Below are 19,816 nucleotides of genomic sequence, written 5' to 3' on the forward strand. Positions count from 1 at the left end.
GTCCAGAGGAGGCCACTTGCATGATCAGGGGGCAGCAGGGCAGGCCCAATGAGGAGAGGCTACGGGCCCTGAACCTGTTCAGCCTCCACAAGAGAAGGCTGAGGGGGGGACCTAGTGGCCGTTACAAACTAGTCAGAGGGGACCAGCCGGCACTGGGGGAGTTCCTGTTCCCCTGAGCACACCCAGGAGTGACCAGGAATAATGGTCACAAGCTGGCAGAGGGGAGATTCAGACTAGACCTCAGGAGGCGCGACTTCACTGTCAGGGCGGCTAGGATCTGGAACCAACTTCCAAGCAAAGTGGTGCTCACTCCTACCCTGGGTGTCTTTAGGAGGCGGTTAGATGAACACCTTGCTGGGGTTGTTTGACCCCAGTACTTTTTCTGCCATGGCAGAGGGTCGGACTTGATGATCTGCTTAGGTCCCTTCTGACCCTACCTAATATGAAACAAGAGGCTGTATTTAACTGCTGAAGCCCATGATTTCTATATCTCATGGGTCAGCCTATATTATACGACCATGGGTTTACATTGCCCCAGAACACTCTTCTTGTCCTGCTGCGCTAGGATTTTTCACCTAAATTTTATCCTGGTGCCTATTTAGCAGGGGAAATGAGAGCTGATCATATTCTGAAGAGTTAAGCCATATAATGTGAACAAGATCTCATGTTAGCATCATATGTGGGTGGATCTTTCACTTTGGGCAGTACATGGGAGCATGCACAAAATTGATTTATCCAGCTGGGTCCTCCACTGCCAGTAGTCACAGCATTCAGGTTGAGAATGCTGCACGCACTTGCATGACCTCCGTACTTAGCTGTCAAAGCTGCTGACTGAAAAATGTTGTTACCTTGTGCTCCCTGCTTTGCTGTAATGTCTCTGTCTGCAGGGGATTCAGAGGAAGCGCCCGTCAGAAGTCCAGAGCGCCCTTCTGAGGCGTCATCTCTTGGAGCTGACCCAGAGTTTCATCATCCCCCTGGTGAGTTCAGGGTGGTCTGTCAAATGGAGGAATGTGGGGGGGGGATGAACAGGAATGCTTCTGTCCACCCTTCCGTAGTGTCTGAACAGCCACCATGGATTCAGATACGTCACACCAGTGTGCTCTTAGTGGGTCACATTGCTCTTGGAGAGGAACAGATTGTCATAAAATCATCATAGAGAAGTTGGGCTGGCAGGGACCTCCAGCAGTCTCTTCTAGTTCAGTTCCCTGTCTGAGGCAGGATTATCCATATCCAAACCATCCTATACAAACCATCATCTAATCTCTTAATAAAACTACTGTCAAGCCTGTTACAATATGAGATGTAACACCCAGACCTGCCCCAGGTAAAGCAGAGAGACCGTGGCAGCCAGTGTCCTGCTCTTATAAAAGGTAATTAATATAAACTCAAGAGATCCTAGGCAGAGGCTGTGCCCCTGCTATAGAGGAAGGCAAAAAGCTTTCCATTCTGTACCAATTTGACCAGGGGGTAAAATTCCTTCCTGCCCTCACTGCAGCATCAGTCTGACCCTATGTGGAAGGGCAAGACTCTCAAGCCAGGACTCTGTGGGGTTGATTCCAGTAGGAGCATTGGCACAGCCCGGTCCCTGTCCCCAGCCTGGGCTGCAGTGCCTCTGAGGGAGGCTTAAAAACCCCTTGACAAAGAGAGCAAAAAGGGCAGGGGGTAGCAGTCAGCATGGCCCAGAAGCCTGGGAAATTCCCATAGCAGAGCACAGACATCGCTACTCCTAGATCATCTCTGCTCAGTGGCTGCCCACCCTCTCCTTGAGCACCTCCAGGGATGGGGAGTCCACAACTTCTCTGTCTGTTGATAGGCAGGTTCTAGGGCAGACCTGTCTGGTCCCAAGAGTTGATGAGTGGCATGGGGCTGGTCTGCAGGCCAGATCCTTGCAAGATTGGCACCCAAAGTTGGTTTGCAGGTGCGATCAGGAATTGCCAGGACAGCCTCATGGTGCCTGGGGCTGCGTCATCCCAAACACGGGATGATCCATGGACCAGGAAATTTGCTGGTGAGGGACTGGTGGCAGCAATGATTGCTGCAGCTGTGGGAGTAATTAGCACTGCCACTGCTCCCCTGCTGCCATGTTTCCAGCCGTATGGGAAGCCCTGTGGCCCAGATGACGCATCTGTGCAGGCTAGATCCGGCCCATGGGCCAGAGGCTGCGCCCCACTGTTCTAGTGGGTTTGGTCATTACTGTGCCTGGCAAAAAGATCTGTGATCCTGCTCCTAACATCAGGTACCAGGAAAAAAAAAAAAACCTTTTCCCCTTGTGCAGGTTTTCCTTGCAGTTGGCTTCTTGTACCTACTTGTGGTCTCAGTCAGTGTCCAAGGCAAATGTTTACAGTGGGGGCCGGGAAGCTAGTCCTGTGAAAACTAGGCTAGATAAATCCCATTGCCATCATCCTCTCTTGGAAAAATGTGGTTAAGATCGATACACGAGTTTGAGAACTTCAAGATCCTGAAGGCCCCTGCTGTGGCCCTGAGCTTGTGGTAGGTGTCATCAGGGTGGTAGTGCTTTCTCATTTCCAGCCCCACCATCCTCTCCCATGCTGGAAAGCTGCTGACTCCCAATGCCAGCCTGTCGCATTAGAAACATGGTGATTTCTCAGCCTTCCTTCCCTGGGAGTATGCCAGCAGTGTCTTAGAGTCCTGGTGTGGATCTCAGCCTGTGTTACCCCCAGTGCTCCCACTGCAGCCAGTTCTGATGTCCTGGCAATGGATGGGAAACCAGCCAGCAGGAACAACTGCACGTGTGCAGACACACAGCAAAATGAAAAGGGAGGGGAGCGGTACCCAGGGTGTCCTTCTAGCACCTGGAGCACAGTGTGGAAGTGAGTGGCCTTGCAGCAGACTCCAGTTCTTCTAACTGGTGTCCACTGTTGTTCCACAGGAGCACTACATCGCCAGCCTGATGCCTTTGCAGAGGGCCATCACACCGTGGAAGGTAGGGACAGTGTGGGCTGCTGGGACTTGATTTCCAGACATGGGTTGGGAATGGCTGCACACTTGTGCTGATGGTTTTCTTTGCGAATGGCCCCAGTGGCCCAAATTGCAACAAACTGCTCGTGTACGGGGAAAACAACTCCAGGCCCAGACCTGCCAAAATCTTGGTGTCAAGGTGTTAAGATTTACTCTCCCACCAAGCAGGTGGGACTGCTATAGGAAGGATGTAGTTGTCTGTGGCCCACCGTGCACAAGGACAGGGTGGTTGTCCCTGGAAAAAGGAGTTTGGATGAACGTTGGAAATGGAGGCTTGCTGTCTGTAGTGATTTTTCAGCTCAGCAAGGTTGTTAACAGGTCTGCAGATAGGACTGTCCTAGCAGAACTGCAGGAGATGTATGCTTTTGGGTATTGCCAGCTCTCATGGGTTTTGGATGCATCCTGCATAGACTGCTCCTAGCAAGTCTGAACTCCATGCCTGATGCACCTAGCTGCCTAGTGACATGTTTTCTCTGTTGCACAGAATCCTCCCCAGATCCGGCCTTTCCGACAGGAAGATTTCATGAAGACCCTTGAGCATGCTGGCCCCCAGCTCACCTGTGTCCTGAAGGGGGACTGGTTAGGTCTCTATCGGTAAGAATGTGGGGTCAGTTGCCTTTTTCTCAGAGTGGGGACTGGTTTATAATGGATGTACCTGCCAGATCCTGATTCAGTTGTGGTGAAAGGAGAGGGCAGCACAAGCACAAGCCTGGTCACTTGGGAAGCTTGATGCCAGGAAGAAATTGGCTAACTAATACTGGCCAAGGGCAGCAGCAGAGCTTATTCCCTGTTACTGATTCAAAAACACTGAAAAGAGTTGGAACTGGCAGGCTTTCAGCCTGTAAAACCTCCTGCTTTGAGGCTGGTGTTAATTAGTGACTGATAGAACTGAGGAGAAACTTCCCCCATAGGCACACTTACTCCATTACTGCCCACCTGGCTCCTGTCACTGGCAGGACACTGCCCTGTACAGGCCCTGGGTCTGGTCCAGCATGACAGTCGTTGTGCCTTCGCTGCCTAGCCCCAGCCCCAGCCCTGCGTGACTAAGGTGCTACAGGATCTTTAGGAAACAATGGGATGGGAGGGTCCCCCTCACTCTTATAAGAAAATTAAGCTGTGAGCAGAGAGGGGAAGCCTTCACCAGAACTAGGAAGGAGAAGAAAAGAATCTGAAACCTGGTATTCAATGAGAAGAGAGGCAAGGGAGGCTTGGTGCCGGAGGAGACCGAGAGAGCAGACAGTGGTGGCACTCATAAATTTGGGTGTGAGGTGGCTGCCATGAAGTTGATTCACTTTTGAGTTGCCTGCCCTGGAGGAAGGTGAATACTTCCCTGTACAGCTTAGGGGTGACAGTGACGGGCACTAATTTCTGGGCTCGTAACCAGTAGTAAGATACTAACAAGCAGGAGGGTTTTCAGAGGAAATGATGGGGATCTGGAAGGCACTGGCCTGCATCCAGCGATCCCGTCTGCTGTAGTCCTTAGCTGTGGCATTTGTCCACAGTGTGTTCATCTGTTGATCCACAGCTGGGATGGGCAGGGGCAGACAATTGCTGTCCGTCTGTGTCCATTATGATACTGAACCAGGAAGTGTGTAGCCTCCAGGCCCAGTGCTGGAAACACCTTTTTAGTAGGACGTGAGATCAGAATGCAGCAGAGAAACCCCCCTGCCATTTGCCAGGGCCCTGTGTCCTTTCCTCTGTCTCGTCTCAGCTCCATCTCTCCCCTCAGGCGTTTTTTCAAGTCTCCCAACTTCGATGGCTGGTACCGTCAGAGGCACAAGGAGATGACCCAGAAGCTGGAGGCTCTGCACTTGGAGGCCATCTGCGAGGCGGTACATTCCAGCGGCAAGAACACTTACTGGGTTTCTAGTGTTTAATACCTGCAGGGAGGGGCTGGCACATCTGGGACCAGGGCTTTCAGAGGTGCAGTTTCGTTTGTGTCCCTGGGGAGCAACTTGGCCTCCAAGGGAGGAAGGAGGACCCAGGAAATTATAGGCCTGTTAGTCTTACCTTAGTCCTGGGGAAGCTCTTTGAAAAAAATATCCAGGAGCACATCTGCAAGGGGCAAGCAGGGGAGGTTATGCTTAGGGGCAACCAACACGGGTTCATTAGAGGCAGATTCTGTCAGACCAACCTGGTGGCCTTCTATGACCAGGTCACCAAATCCTTGGACGCAGGTGTTGTGGTGGACGTAGTCTTTCTGGACTTTAGGAAGGCCTTCAACACTGTCTTTCACCCTATTTTTGTTTTAAAAAAAAAAAATTAGGTGGCTGTGGTGGGTTGCAGTCAGATGGGTTGCAAACTGGCTAGAGGCCTGCACCCAGAGTGGTGGTGGACGGGTCATTTTTGACCTGAAGGGATGTGGGCAGTGGGGTCTCCCAGGGCTTGGTCCTCGGGCCCGCACTGTTCAACATCTTCATCAGCAACTTGATGAGGAGGTAAAAATCACCCTGCTCAAATTTGCAGATGACACTAAGATCTGGGGGGGATGTGGGCACGCTAGAAGGGAGGGACAGGCTACATCTAGATCTGTACAGGTTACAGGGGTGGGCAGATGAGAATAGGATGGGTTTCAATACTGAGAAGAGCAAGGTATTGCACCAGGGAGGAAGAACCAGCAGCAGACCTACAGGCTGGGGAGCTCCCTTCTCGTCAATGCAGAGGCAGAAAGAGATCTTGGAGTCATTATTGATTCCAGGATGAACATGGGCTGCCAATGTGAGGACATGGTCAGTAGGGCTAACCACACCTTGTCCTGCATCCACAGATGCATCTCGAGCAGGTCCAAGGAGGTGATCCTCCCCCTTTATGCAGTGCTGATCAGGCCGCAGCTGGAGTACTGCGTCCAGTTCTGGGCGCTGCACTTCAGGAGGGATGCGGACAACTTGGAGAGAGTGAGAGGAGGGCCATCCGCATAATCGGGTTAGCAGGGCTCTCCTATGAGGAGAGGCAACAGGACCTGAACCTGTTCAGCCTCCATGAGAAGGCTGAGAGGGGATCTGGTGACCGTCTATAAATTTACCCGGGGGACCAACGGGGAACAGGAGAGTCCCTGTTCCCCCGAGCACTACCAGGAGTGACTAGGAATAACGGCCATAAGTTGATTAAGAGTAAATTCTGGCTGGACATCATGAAGTGCTACTTCACAGTCAGGGCAGCTAGGGGCTGGAACCAGCTTCCAAGGGAAGTGATGTTTGCTTCTACCCTGGGGGTCTTCAGAAGGAGGCTAGACAATCATCTTGCTGGGGTTGTTTGACCCCAGCATTCATTCCTGCCCATGGCAGGGGATCAGACTTGATCCTCTCAGGTCCCTTCTGACCCAACTACCAAGCATGGCCATGATGGCATGACTTGGGACTTGGATCAGCCCAGCCTTCCCAGCAGCCAGCATACATCCTGTGCTGGCTGCTGTGGGCAGCTGCTGCTCATTTGTTGTAAGACCATAGGAGCTGCCATCAACTGGGGCAGACCCTAGGTTCATCTTGCCCAGTCTCCTGTTTCACACAACTGCAGGGAAGGGAGGCTGGAAGAGAGAGTGACTGGGACTGACCAGGGTTTTTTCCCCCTTTCTTCCCTCTTGCAGCCTCCAGCATGTAAAGCATGGGAAGCTCTGATGCAGAGGCTGTGCTGCTCACCCCCGTGCTCCATAGCTCCTGCTGCCCCTTTTCCTCCAAGCATGTGTCTAATCCCTTTTGGAATCCGACGAAACCGTCAGCTTCCACAACATCCCTTGGCAATGAGTTCCATACTTCAGCGAGTTTCCATGCTGTGTGAAAAAAGCTTCCCTTAAACTGTGGCCTGCTCATTCCATGCTGTCACCTGTCGTCCTTATCTCGGGAAGAGACGGGCAATGATCGATCCCCAGGGACTTTCTTTTGGCCATTTGGTGCTTTGTGAACCCTTCTCCTGCCCCTCCAGCGTCTCTCCTGCTCTGCTGAGGCCTGGCCTCATGAGTCTCCTCCTAGGAAAACCCATCCATAGTGCTTCTCATCCTTGCTGCCCTTCTCTGGACCTGCTGTAGCTCTTCTGTCTCCTCTTGGACGTACAGGGGCCAGAACTGGGCACAGCATTCAAGGTGTGGCCACCCCATGGATTTATAAAGGGGCATCGTGATACTTTCTGTTTTGTTACAATTCCCTTCATAATCGTCCCTAAGAAGCAGGCTTTTCAGGCCCTTCCAGAGCCGAGCGAGCCCCAGGTGGGATCTGCCTCCTGTTGCTCAACCCCTTCCTGCCCGAAGCCCCTGCAACGATTCCCTGCAGCGTGCATGTTCAGCTGTGCGGCCTGACGGGACAGTCCTGGTGCTGCTGGCCCCCACCCGAGTGGCTCCTACCTCTGCACTGTCTGGTGCTCCGCTGCACAGGGCAGGGCTGCAGGGACACCTGAGCTGCCTCCTTAAACAGCCCTGTCAGGTAGGGGCACACCCTGAGCAGAGCTTGGCTTAGTGTGTGTGTGTGGGACCCTGAGGCAGCCAAGGCCATGAGGGTACAAACTCCCTTCAAGGCAAGATCCTCAATTACAGGACAGCCAAGTTGAGATGTTAACCACCACCACCCCCCCCCCCCGCCTCCCCCCCCCCCCCCCCCCCCCCCCCCCCCCCCCCCCCCCCCCCCCCCCCCCCCCCCCCCCCCCCCCCGACTTCCATAATTAGGGAAAATGCTACCACGGGACTAGGGAAGACAGAACACAAAATAAACATTTTAAAACACGCTCCTAAGACTCTTCACCCTCATCCCTGCCCAGTGCTTTCTTCTCCGTTCCTGGCTGGCTCCAGGGACCTTCCCCTGGGGATGTCCCTGTCTGCAGCAAACTCCTCGTCCCTGGAGGGTCTTGGCTTTTCTGCTGCTATCTGCCCCACAGCTCCAGCCTTTTCACCTGCCAGCCTCGCATGGCAGGTCCTTTCCGTCTCCACTCTCTGGGGCTTCATACCAGCTGGCTCGGTGGACTGCAGGCTTTGGGCTGGCCAGCACCCATGTAGGTCTGTGCACTTTCCAGCTCCCCAGCTTGCAACTCTTTCCCCAACCCCAGCATCTAAAAAGAGCCAGACATGTATCTCAGGATATAGGACTTCCAGCACCATATGAGGTCAAGTTATTAGCTAGGCCCCCTCCAGCCCCTCTGCCTTCCAGGTATTAACCCTTTCCCTGTCAGAACAATCCCGCTCCCGCGCCCCCCCCCAAAAACAAACAAACAAACAAACAAAAAAAATCCTTTCAATGTGTGCTGTCGGGCGCTGGTCGGGGCATAGCTCTGCCAGGGCCTGCCCCGTTCTCCTCCCATGACTTCCCTTCTCTTCCTGCAGAACATTGTGGCCTGGATGAAAGACAAGTCAGAGGTGGAGATTGTGGACCTGGTTCTGAAGCTGCGTGAGAAGCTGGTCAGTTTTTCCTACCTGTTTGGATTCCAAGTGGAGACCCCTGGATCACACCTTCCCTTTAGATGAGTGGGCTCCTTCTGGGCTGGAGGGACTGGATGAAGGGCAGAATCTGCCAGGACTGGCCGTGAGACCCTCTTACATAGGCTGAAGGGACCCTGTCACTCTCCTCAGCCCCACAAAGGCAGCAGTTCCCAAGGCCTGTAGATCACACCCACATGAAGTGATAGCATGGGGCTTGCTTAGGTTAACTGCACAAGTGGAACGGGGTGCTTGGCCCCGTGATATAGAACAGGTGGCTAACGTGTAGCCCATGGCAGATTGTGTAGGGGACGGGCAGCGCAGTGGGAGATGGAGCAGAAAGCAGAGCAGCAAATTGGGCAAGTAGCAGAAAGAAGGAAGCAGAGCAGCAGATCAGGCAGGGGAGGGTCTGGGGCTAATTTGTGGCACACCTGCCAAAAAAAGTTGGCCCTTATTAATGGCGACACCCACACAGTGATTACCGTTACAGGTATTTAGAATTGCAGAATCCCAGAGCTGCGGGGAGCTGCGGCCGTCAACCCTGGTCCAACCCCTGCCTGAGGCAGGACCAGTCCTGTCAAACACTATAACAAACCATTATGTAAACTTGTTTGATCAAAATACTTATAACTGGCTTACCGAGGAAGATCCTAGCTGTCTGGCTTTGGCAGATCAGCTCATGCTAGCCAAGCATCCATTTTTCTTTCCTCTCCTTTATCGCCCTGCATTTCTCATTGCATTATATTCTTCTGAGTTCAGACCTAGCTGAAAACTGTTCTCAGTGGGGGCAGATGACAGAACAAGGAGCAATGGGCTCAAGTTGCAGCAAGGGAAGTTGAGGTTGGATAGTAGGCAAATCTTTCTCGCAAGGAGGGTGGTGAAGTGCTGGGATGGGCTCCCCAGAGAGGTTGTGAAGCCAGGGGGTCCCCCATCTCTCATCTCAACCATGGATGCCTGCAATTGTGCTTGTACCTGACCAAACAACCCATCACCTCTGACTGCATTTCCCACTTCCTACAGGCCCCCACGGTTACAGACTCTCCCTCCTCTCCTTCCCCCTGCAGGTGAGAGCCAGGTGCCATCACCTCCCTGTGAAGGAGGAAACACTGCAGCGGGTGGGCCTCTACATTGAGACCATCATCGGCTCCTTGCCCGAGGACCTCCAGACAGTGCTGCACCACCCCTAAGCCCAGGCACCAGGACTCTGTGGGGAGGAAAGGACCCCGCTGAGAGTTGTGGGCAGCTGCCGCTAGGCTCGGTAAGCGAGCAGTTTTCAAAAGCCAGCTAGTGCCACTGACCTGGACTCTGCCCGCTACTGCGTGCGGGTTCAAGTGCAGAGTGCGAGGGCTGGGACTGATGGGACCGCACAAGCCTTATGAGCGCAGCATTTCCTGGCCACTCCTGCTCCCCCAAGAAGCCAGAGTTGGGGTGTGGGGGGCCTCACGAGCAGCCAGGCCATCTGCATTGCAGCAGGGCCGAGGGAAGGCAGCCAGGCTCCCACAGCTTTGCTAGGCCGTGTAGACCATACATCTTGCTGACAACATACTATCCTTGTGATCACACTACTGCATTACTGCTGTCACCTCCGTTGTGCCCGCCGCCCTAGGGACAGGACCTGCTGCGGACAAGGACCCACCGGACACACCTGCAGTTCCAGCTTCCAGTGAGAGAGGCAGTTCCAGTCCCCTGCTATGCCTGGTCTATGGCAGCCTGGCTCTTCTGTAGCTGTGTGGACCTGGCCTAGTGTCTTGTGCAGAACTGATGGCCTTGCTGCTGTCAAAAGCAGGACTGAAGGGACGAAGACGGGGTGAGTGCCTGGAGGAACAGGCGTGCACTGCTCTTGCACTGCTCAGGTCATCCCTCTCCTCTCTGCTCTTCTCAATGCTTCAGGAGCTGCATTGTGAGACCTTGGTATCCAGCGGCATTTTGCTGTCGCCTAGTCTGGTGCAGTCCCTGGACCATAGCTTGCCTGTGTAGCGGGGACCTTCAGCCCGGCCCTGGCGGCAGGTGCCCTGGGGTTGTGCTCCGGGAGGCAGGGGCGAACCCTGCCACCTTTCATGGTCCCCTGTCCATCTCTGCCCTCCATTAGACTGTTTCTGATGTGGGTTGGGGGAGCTGGCCAAGCACAAGCCTGCCTGCCCCTTCCTGGCAGCTCCCCTTCCAAATCAGGACCTGGAGACACTGGAAGAAAGCAGAGCAGGGGAGTGGAGGCAGCTGCTTCTTCCTCTAGCCCTGTGCTCGTCTTTGGTTCTGCGGCGCTGCCCCCTCCGCAGCTGGGCCAGGGCAGTGCTGTTGAAATGACTCCTGTATAGTAATAAAGGGTAGTTTGAAAAAACCTGTCTCCTGTCTCAGGACCTTGCTGAGAAAGGTGGGGCCTGCGGCAGGGATGGCTGGGACAGCCAGGGCCCCAGGTCCCTGGGCAGTTGTGCCACCCCCCACAGTGCCATGCTGATCCCCTTCCCTTGCAGCTTGCTGTTCTGTTTTCTACTCCTAGCCCTGTGCTCTCAGCCTGATCTACTGCTCAGCTTTCTGCTCCTTCCTGGGAACAGCCCAGGAAAAATTGCGGTACCCCTGGGTGACAGGCACGTGCCCTGCTGCAGCTGCTGTTGAAGAGACTGGAAAGGAAACCAGATGTCAGACTCTGTTGAGGCAGCTGGGCATGGGGACCTGCCAGCCTAAGCCCCCTGTGCCTCATCCATTGGTCCTGGGGAAGGCGGTCTCTGGCTTGTCCCCACCGCTGGGGGACCAGCCTGCAGCCATGTTACTGTGCCCAAGGCCAGACTGTCCTGGTATTGCCTGCCACACTGGGCACTTGGGGAACAGGGGAGACATCAGTTGCTGTCCCTGGCAGGACGTGGACTAGCCTGGGCCGTGCCACGGCCGGGCGTAGCAGCAGTGGCCCGTGTACCACACCTGGGCCCCATCCTGCCCTCCTGGGAAGCAGGGACTCACCTGAGTGATGAGGCCACCAGCTAGGTGTAGGTCAGCATGGACACATAGGAGTGAGCCCACATCTTGCACTTACCTCCTGTCCTGGGCAGTAGGGGGGAGCTTGGCCCAGCTGGGACAGCAGCTGGCAATGGAGCAGAGCAAGAGCCAGAGGGGAACTCTGTCCTAATGCCCCAAAGGGCTGCCCTACTTCCCTGCCCCCACCCCCCCCCAAGCCAGCACCAGGTCTCAGCTGGAGCAAAGAGCTCATGTCCCAGTCTTTGAAGCAAAGCTGGTGCGTGCACCTCCCAGTCCACCCCAAGACACAACTGGGTGTTTTGCCTCGTGCCCCCAGTGTGTGTGGCTCTACCAGCACAGGTGCCAGGCCAGAGGCTGCAGGCATGGGAAGAAAGCCTGGGGATCAGGCCACACCTGCAGCACAGGCTGTGGTCTATCTCCAAACCTGTCCCTGGGAGTGGCTGGGACTGTGGCTCCAGCCTATCCTGCTGGGACCGTAGCAGGGATTTTGCTGCCTGGGAGGGAGAGGAGAGGCGCATGCACTGCTCAACGTCCTTTGGGGCCTGCCTCCTGCCCATCTGTCCTGGATGGGGTTGACTGGGGGGCCTCCAGCCAGGTAGGTGGAACAGGCCCAAAGGCACCTGGTGACCCCTGCCTGGGGCAGGCCCAAGCCCAGCAGGCATGTGGTACCCAGGCTACCCACAGTGGCTATCTGGCTGTCAAGCAGTGCTGCCCACTGGTCTTGCCATGGCTGTGGCCTCCACAGCCACCTCCACTGAGTTGGGAGTCTGGCTCTGCTGGGGAAGGTGCCCAAGCAGTACCAGGCTGGGGCCCCCAGCCTGGTGTGAGTGTGCATGGCTCTGCCAGACATGGCTGGAGGAACTGGCCTGGTGAGACCCTGCTGGCTGTGGGAGGACCAAAGCTGGTGCCTCCCTGCGGTGCACAGGAGTTGTGAACACCGTGACATACACAGATGGGACCCAGGGTCCTTGCTGGAGGGATGAGCAAGACCCCTGCTCAGGGTCACTGCTGTCCCCCTGCACCTGGCCTGGGGCAGCTGAGATGGGGGCTGGATGCTTCACCTCCCCGCTCTGCAGGACCCTTTCCAGGGCCTGGCTCCCTCCCTCCACAGGTGTGGATACAAGCAAGGCACAAGGGAGGGGGCTGATCTTCCCTCCCAGCTTTAGCAGACTTTTTGCTGCCCCTGGTCCAGCCCTGCTCTGGGCTTTCTACCCCCTTGGCCCCCACAGCTCTTGGCAAGGTGGGGGACAGGCATTATCACTATGTTCCAGATGGGAGAAACTGAGGCACAGACCTGCAGAGGGGTTTCCCCACCCAAATAAGGGATTCCGGGTCCCAGGCTGAGGGCTGGCAACGTCCCTGCTCTGCTGCAGGGGTGCGTGGAGACAAGGCAGCACGGAGTGGGGGTTGATCATGGTGTGTGGAAGGAGGCCTGGGGCCAGGCACCAACTGCGAGTGCCTCCTGCAGCCCCTGCAGGTGGGTGATGCACAGAAGGACGCTTGTTCGCTGCAGCCGGGACCACAATGCACCTTTAATGAGACCCATGTATGACCACTGGAGCTCATGACAACATGTGCACCCGGCAAATCAGCCAGCCCAGATCTCCTGGTGCTGCTGGCAGACCTGTCCGAGGGAGGGCAGGAGCTTTGCTGTTTGCTGGCCTAAATTTTGGCCTGTGGAAACTTCAAAGCTCAGCGTTGGACACCAGCCCTGGGAAAGGGGCTATGGGGATGGCCGGATACATTACGCTGAAAGGGGCAGGGCAGAGAACCTGGATAGGCCCTACTAATACTGCTCACCAGCAGCACCGGGATGCCCCAGTGGCAGGAAACCCGCTATAGTGCCCGAGAGCAGCGCCTGACCCCCTCCTGATCGGAGGAATGAGGTGGCAGCACTCGGCAGGTCCCAGCGCGGATACCCCGCGCTGCTGGGGGATGGCAGAGCCAGTAGCGCCATTCACCCCTGCTTCATGTGCCGACCTGCTGCAGCAACACCATCCTGCCCTGGCGGCTTGAGGGGCCTTACTGTGCAACCGTGCAGCAGGCAGTCCTGGCTCGGCAGTGCCAGTCCTCGAGTGGGAAGAGGGGCAGGGAGCAAGAGCACTGCAGAGGCAGCAGATGGAAATGCTGCTGTTTGTGGGTGGGAGACAAAAAAAGTGGGGGGGACAAGTTGAAGCACAGGAGGGGCAAGGGCAAGGGAGACCTCGACCCCAGGCACGAACACTGACTTCAGAGTGGGACTGGACCATCCCAGCTTGGTTCATTACCCAACCAGAGCGGAGGGGGCTCTCATGGCCTGTGTGCCCCACTCCACTAGCCATGCTGCATGGCTGGCACCATGATCCTGCCCCAGAAAGGCAGCAGTGCTGCTGGAAAGGGAGCAGGACCAACTGGAATTCCCCACTACTTTTGCTCCTGTTTCCTGGCAGGATCTTCCTTCCCACGACCCCGTGAGGAGGCAGCCATAGCCTATCTCCCCAGGGACTCTGCTCCTGACCAGGCTGGCGCATGGGCCCTTCACCACAGGGCACAGCCAGCCCCAGCAGGCTCTCAGGATGACAGCAGTGAGGCCTGAAGCATGCACAGGCACTCCAGAGCTACAAGACTCCCTGGTATTGGGAGGAACCACTTCTCCTGCCCTCCCCTTTTTGGACTGGCTCTGGGCCCCATCCAAGCTGTCACAAAATAAATCAAGTAAAATTACACTTAGAAGCAGCCAGGACATGGCAAAAGTCTCGGCAGCCTGCAAATGGCTGCCAAGGGCCAGAGCATCCCCTTAGCTTTGTCCCCTCGGCCTCCTTCCCAGGACAGCCCATCTCCTCCCAGAAGGCTGGGGACAGAGCAGTGACTGGTCTACTGCAGCACATACAAGGGATGTGGCCCAGAGCCACCCCTCGCTCCTCCGTTGCTATAAAGTGCCAGTCAGTGAAAAAGCTGGGAAAGCGTTTCCCTCCACATGAGCCCACCCACGTCCGGCTCTGTGGAGAATCCCTGCTGCAGAGGGGACTTCTTGCTACGTTTCCCCAACCTTCCCAGCAGACCTCGGCTGTTCCCACTGAAAACCAGGAGCCGTTTACTTCTCATGTGATTTTGGCCATCCTGCAAAGCTGCCCAGGATTTCCCATGCCCAGACAGTGGGAATTACATTTCACCCGTCACCATCGCCCTGTTGCTTTTCCTCACACCAAATGTTATGAGCATTGTGTCTCCCCATCTCCAAAGGGCTGCTTCCTTCACTGCTCAATTGCAGGCCCACCTGGAAAGCCCACACACAAGCAAGGGACAGGGTCCCCCTATTCCTTGCATGCACGGAGGGTTGGCACAACAGGGAGAGGAGATTTAACACAGCTGGTGCCCTCAGTCAGGGTCTCCTCCCCACCCACCTGTGGATGCCTGTAGCAAAGAAATCTGCAGTCCTGGCAAATGACCAGAGCGATTCCGCCGTTAGAGTAGTGCTAAAGGCACTAGTGTAAAAGCTCAGCTCTCTGCTGAAGGCTCCCCAAGCCCCTCAGCGTTTGCCAGGACACACGCTGCACTGTAAGAAGGGGAAGGGCAGCTGGGTCTTTCAGGACAGACAGAAACCAGGAATGTGTCATTACAGGGGAGGAGGAGTTCAAGTGAGAATGAGGTCTCACCTCTTCCCAGGCAGCCACCAGCTGCCATAGGCCGAGTGTCTCATAACCACTTGCTTCTCTTCCGGACTAAAGTGCAGAATAGTCAATATGGCTGTTAGCGTCTGCTGACGGCCTAGAGAGTCTGTCAAGGTCAAGAACCGGTAGACGATGTTTTTGAGATACTCCAGGTTGGCTCCCTCCCTGCTCTGGTCCCGGACGGTCTTCTGGATACGGTCCTGAAGGGCAGACACCTCTTCCCTGTGCTTCTCCCCCTCGACCAGGATCTTCTCCTTCAGCTGGTGGACTTCCGTCTCCAGCTGGTGCTTCTGCTTCCGCAGGGCTGTGATCTCCACCTCCTTGCGAGCCAGCTGCTCTGCGTACAGGAAAAAGGTGGGCTCGCTGGCCGCGGCAATGTGCAGGGCCTGTGTGAGGTTCTCAGAGATGTCACCCGCTAAGCTGTCATCACCCACGTTACCTCCTGGTCCCAGGTAGCTCTTGGAGCCGTGGAGCCCATGTGGGAAGGCCACAGCTCTCAGCTGTTCCAGCTCCTGATCCTTCTCCGCCAGCATGGCTAGCGCGCGGTCCCGCTGCTTGTGCATCTCCTCCTCCAGCATGAGGCTCCTCTCGCGGTACTCCAGCTGGCATTTCTCCAGCTCCTGCCGGTGACCCTGCTGCAGGTGGCACAGCTCCTGCTTCCTGGCTTCCAGCTCTTGCTGATGCTGCTTCTCCATCTCCTCGCAGGACAGCCGCAGCGCAACATACTTCTCCTTTAGCTCTGCCAGTTGCTCCTGAGCCTCCTCCAGCTCCTTTGCTGTGCTGCCATCTTTGGCCGACTTGTTTTTGAAGACCACTTGGGCCCTCATCTTGTACCGTTCAAACTCCTCCTTCAGCTGCTTTAGTTCCTGCTGGTAGTAAAGGGCAGTGGCCTTCTCCCCATCCCCTGCCTCATGGCCCTTTGGCAGCTCCAGTTCACACAGCTTCTCGATGTCCAGAGCTGGCTGGCTCTTCTTAGCTGCTGCCTGCAGAAGCCTCTTCAGCATCTCCATTTTGTCCTTCAGGACGTTGAAGTCAAGGTTGGCCTCCTCCACATGTAGGTCCGTGGGGGACCGGCTGGACACCGCAATAGCCAGGGTCTTGTTCTCCAGGTCCAGCTGCATGATGCGGTCTTTCAGCTTCTGAATCACCAGCTGGTCTTTCTGCTTGGCTTTCTCATAAGTGCCCAGCAGCTCCGATGCCTCGGAGACCTGCCCCTCCAAGCTGGCCACGCGCTGCTCCTCCATCTGGGCTTGCTGCCGGAGCTGCTCTTCTGCCTGGGCTGCCTGGAAAGAAGAGCACAGATGGGTTTCGTTACTGCCTCATTATACGCAGGGAGCCTCTGTGTTCAAGTGCCAGAGCAGCTCCCTCCTCTCTGCTACCACATCTGCTGTTTCAAGCCTTCTCTCTCCCCACCCACAGAAAGAAGGAAGCTACTTAACTCAGGGGTGCTCAACCCCTAGCCAGTGGGCCAAATCCAGCCCATGGGGACTCTGCAGAAAAGGTGACAGTGGACAATAAGCTGAACAGGAGCCAGCAGTGTGTGCTTGTTGCCAAGGCTCCCAGCATCCTGGGCTGCATTGGTAGGAGCGCTGCCAGTAGGTCCGGGGCAGTGATTCTTCCCCTCTATTCAGCACTGAGGAGGCCACATCTGGAGTCCTGTTTCCAGTTGTGGGCCCCTCAGCAGCTGAATCCAGCCCTACCCACCTGCCCCCCATGCTGGATTGAGCCCAGCAGGTGGATATGGCCCACGGATGGACCGGGCACCGCCCGTCCAGCCCACAGGGCGAAAGGTTGGGCACTCCTGGTTTAACCTGCTATTTGCCTGTCTCTCCCCAGAGCCCCTCTAACTTCACAGAGAATGCCCACTGCAGCTCCCCACAGCACGTCTTTGCTGAGCACACCACGACTCTCGCTTGTAGGGCACTGGACACATCACTTCCGGGATGTTTCCGCCAGCACGGATAAACCGTCACCAACAGAAGTGCAGGACCTCTCACTGTGGCACGGCCACTGGCCCCCACAGCCTGATCTGCTGCTGCCACAGGAAGGCTAACACACTCAAAGTGCATCTCACAGCCTGTTCTGCACAGAGCCAGGGAAAAGGGGAGCTGCTGAGGCCCAGAAGCCGAAGTGAGCAAACCCCTTATCTTTTCCCCTTCTCTTCCGAGTTGTTCATCTTGACGTCACTGACGGAGAATTCTGCTGATCTACAGAAAGCTACATTAAAAGTAGCTTCCCCTTAACAGTGGTACCCGCACTCAACTTTCTGCCCAAGGATTTTACAAAGGCAAGATGCGAGGTGCTGCCCCATGGCCACGGGACAACACATCATCTGGACCGGGTGGGTGACTAGAATGGAGCGCCACGGGGAAGTGCCAAGACAGTACGTTACAGCACAAGAGAATTGCTTTCCCACCCTCATCTCCATCCGACCACTGGGGACCTACTTGTGCCTGGTGCTTCGGCTTGTGCGGGACTTGTTAGCTTAACAGGACAGAGGAGGTCCTTCTCCCTTGGCACGGTGGGGGGCCAGCCTTTTCAGCCACAAGTTAGCCCTGCACCTTCCCCGAGTGCTGCTCCGATCCCCTTCCCATGCCTGTTCTACTGCTCTGCTTTCTGCTTCCTCCCTTGCGCTCCCTGACCAATCCAGTGCTCTAATTACTGCATCATTATTAGGGGCTGGAAGAGACCTTAAAGATCACTGGGTCCAGCCCCCTGCATATAGGCAGGAAAGACCACTGGGAGCATATCTGCCCCCAGACCAATCCACTGCTCTTCAGTGTCCTCCCTGCCCAATTTGCTGCTTTGCTTTCTGCTCCCAGCCCTGTGCTTCCTGTCTGATCTGCTGCTCTGCCACCTTTTCCCTGTTCTGCGTCCAGGTGGTCTGTACCACAGGGTGGCCACCGCTAACACAGAAAATGTTTTTTTTTTTAAATCTCTTACTCATAGTATCATAGTACTTAGGGTCGGAAGGGACCTAAACAGGTCACCAGGTCCAACCCCCTGCCCCAGGCAGGAACGGGTGCCGGGATCATATCACCCCAGCCAAACATCTGCCCAGCCTCCTCTTGAAGACCCCCAAGGTAGGAGAGAGCACCACCTTGCTTGGGAGGCGCGAGATGCAGGGTCTCTACTGCCTGAACTGCGCCGCAACCCCCCGGGGTCCCCGCTGCTGCTCCCTTCCTATAAACGGGCTGCCGAAGCACGAGCGACAGAACCACCTTTCTCATCTCTTGTAGCAGTTGCGCTTGGAAGTGATGCTTGAGGCTGCCCATCTCCTCCCGCAAGGTCTGCAGCCGGGGGTCCGGCTTGTTGCTCTCCTCCTGCGCAGCCTGCAGCTCCCTCTGGAGCTCCTCCACCTCCTGCCTCAGCTGCCTGATGTGCAGCTCGTAAGTCTCGGCGCGGTCAGCTGCGCACGCCCGCCCGGCCAGCGCCTCCCTGGCCTCCTCCAGCTTCAGCTCCGCCTCCTGGCGCGCGGTCCTCTCACTCTGCAGCAGCCTCTGCAGCTCCCGCAGCATCACTGCGTGGTCGCCCTGCTCCTGTGCCCGGTCGTGCTGCTGGGCGATGAGGCGGGCTTTGACCTCAGCCAGCTGCTCCTGGGCGCCCGCCAGCTCCGCCTCCAGCCTGCTCCTCTCCTCCTCGGCCTTTCTGGCCGCATCGTCCAGGTCCTGCTTCATCTTCTTCTTGTCCGCTTGGTAGGAGGCCTCCATGCGGGACTTCTCCTGCGCGACGGTGGCCAGGGAGCTGGTCAAGGTGGCCAGCTGAGTCTTTAGCTGCAGCAACCGTTTGTCGGCCTCTGGTGCCTCTGCACTTCCCGTGCTGATGCCGCTCTCCGACCCGCTGGCCTCTTCTGATTTCAGCGGGGAGGCCCCCGCGGCTGCCCTCTCCTCCTCCGCGCCCAGTTCACCCTTGGTACTGGTTAAACTGGCAGCCGTGTCCATGCTGGTTGCCGTACCCCCACTGTCCTCGCTGTGGACTGAGCTCCCATCGTCTGCTGCGTCGGCCAAGGGGGGGCCGGAGCCGGAGCCAGCAGCTGGGCAGCTCGGGCCAACGTCCGCCTCGTGGGACGCCGACAGCACCGTGACGCTGGCCTCCAGCGCGTCCTTCTCCTTCAGGAGGCTCTTGTAGGCCTGTACCACGTCCTTCAGGCGCGCCTGGTACTGCAGCAGCTGCTTCTTCTGCGACTCGATCGTCTCCACCAGGTCCCGCTTGCTCGGGCCGCCCCCAAAGTTCATGCCGAACTTCTCCATCACGCTGCGGCTCCGCTCAGGGCCCTGGGACAGGACAGGGGAGGGGGACACGTGTGTCACTGTCTGCACAACCAACAGCACGGCAGGGCCCAATCCTGGCACGCACGGGGGGGCCGATCCTCGCACACAAGGGGCGGGGGGGGCCAATCCCCGGGGGCAGGCTACTGCCAGGGCACGTGCCCCTCGGAGGGGCCTGGTGCCACCCCAGAGGCCTCAGCCCCCGGAGGCAGAGCAGGAGAGGAGGCAGGGGTCAAGGTTCAGGGGTCGCCCGACCCCGGAAGTGCCCCCCCGGTGGAACTAGCCCCGACGCGGCCCGGTCCCCACCTGCAGATTCACAGACGGCCCAGTTGCACTGCGCATGCGCACCTCCCACCCGGGCCCGCCCGCGCCTGTGCAGAGTGCGCGCTCGCGGGGGAGGGGGGCGGTTGACGCGCATGCGCAGCACATCCCGTCAATCGGGTCTCGGACTACGCATGCGTTGAGAGCGCGGGACGCTTTATCGATGCGGCGTGGCGTGGCGTGCGCATGCGCACTGCCGGACCCGGAAGTGTAGCTGTGTTCAGGCTGCTAATAAA

General features: G+C 56.8%; 2 protein-coding genes across 3 annotated transcripts in view; one reads left to right on the forward strand and one right to left on the reverse strand.

The window, feature by feature from the left end:
- Positions 1-10,713, forward strand: part of DENND6B (DENN domain containing 6B) — a 32,157-nt gene extending 21,444 nt beyond the window's left edge. For both annotated transcript variants that reach the window (XM_019543843.1, XM_019543844.1), the window contains 6 exons: positions 888-977; positions 2,891-2,944; positions 3,464-3,573; positions 4,709-4,811; positions 8,282-8,356; positions 9,439-10,713. In XM_019543843.1, coding sequence (XP_019399388.1) covers positions 888-977; positions 2,891-2,944; positions 3,464-3,573; positions 4,709-4,811; positions 8,282-8,356; positions 9,439-9,561 — 555 coding nt within the window. In that variant the 3' untranslated portion in view covers positions 9,562-10,713. The remainder of the gene's footprint in view (positions 1-887; positions 978-2,890; positions 2,945-3,463; positions 3,574-4,708; positions 4,812-8,281; positions 8,357-9,438) is intronic.
- Positions 10,714-12,839: 2,126 nt separating this feature from the next.
- On the reverse strand, positions 12,840-19,284 carry GCC1 (GRIP and coiled-coil domain containing 1). The gene is made up of 2 exons (XM_019543845.1): positions 18,213-19,284; positions 12,840-16,274 (listed from the first exon to the last, which is right to left on the reverse strand). The coding sequence occupies exons 1-2, from the start codon at positions 19,239-19,241 to the stop codon at positions 14,973-14,975; spliced, it is 2,331 nt and encodes a 776-aa protein (XP_019399390.1). The 5' UTR covers positions 19,242-19,284; the 3' UTR covers positions 12,840-14,972.
- Between the last annotated feature and the right edge of the window lie 532 nt (positions 19,285-19,816).

Source organism: Crocodylus porosus, unplaced genomic scaffold (assembly GCF_001723895.1).
Source record: "Crocodylus porosus isolate Cpor-Errol unplaced genomic scaffold, CroPor_comp1, whole genome shotgun sequence".
NCBI classification, from domain to species: domain Eukaryota; kingdom Metazoa; phylum Chordata; order Crocodylia; family Crocodylidae; genus Crocodylus; species Crocodylus porosus.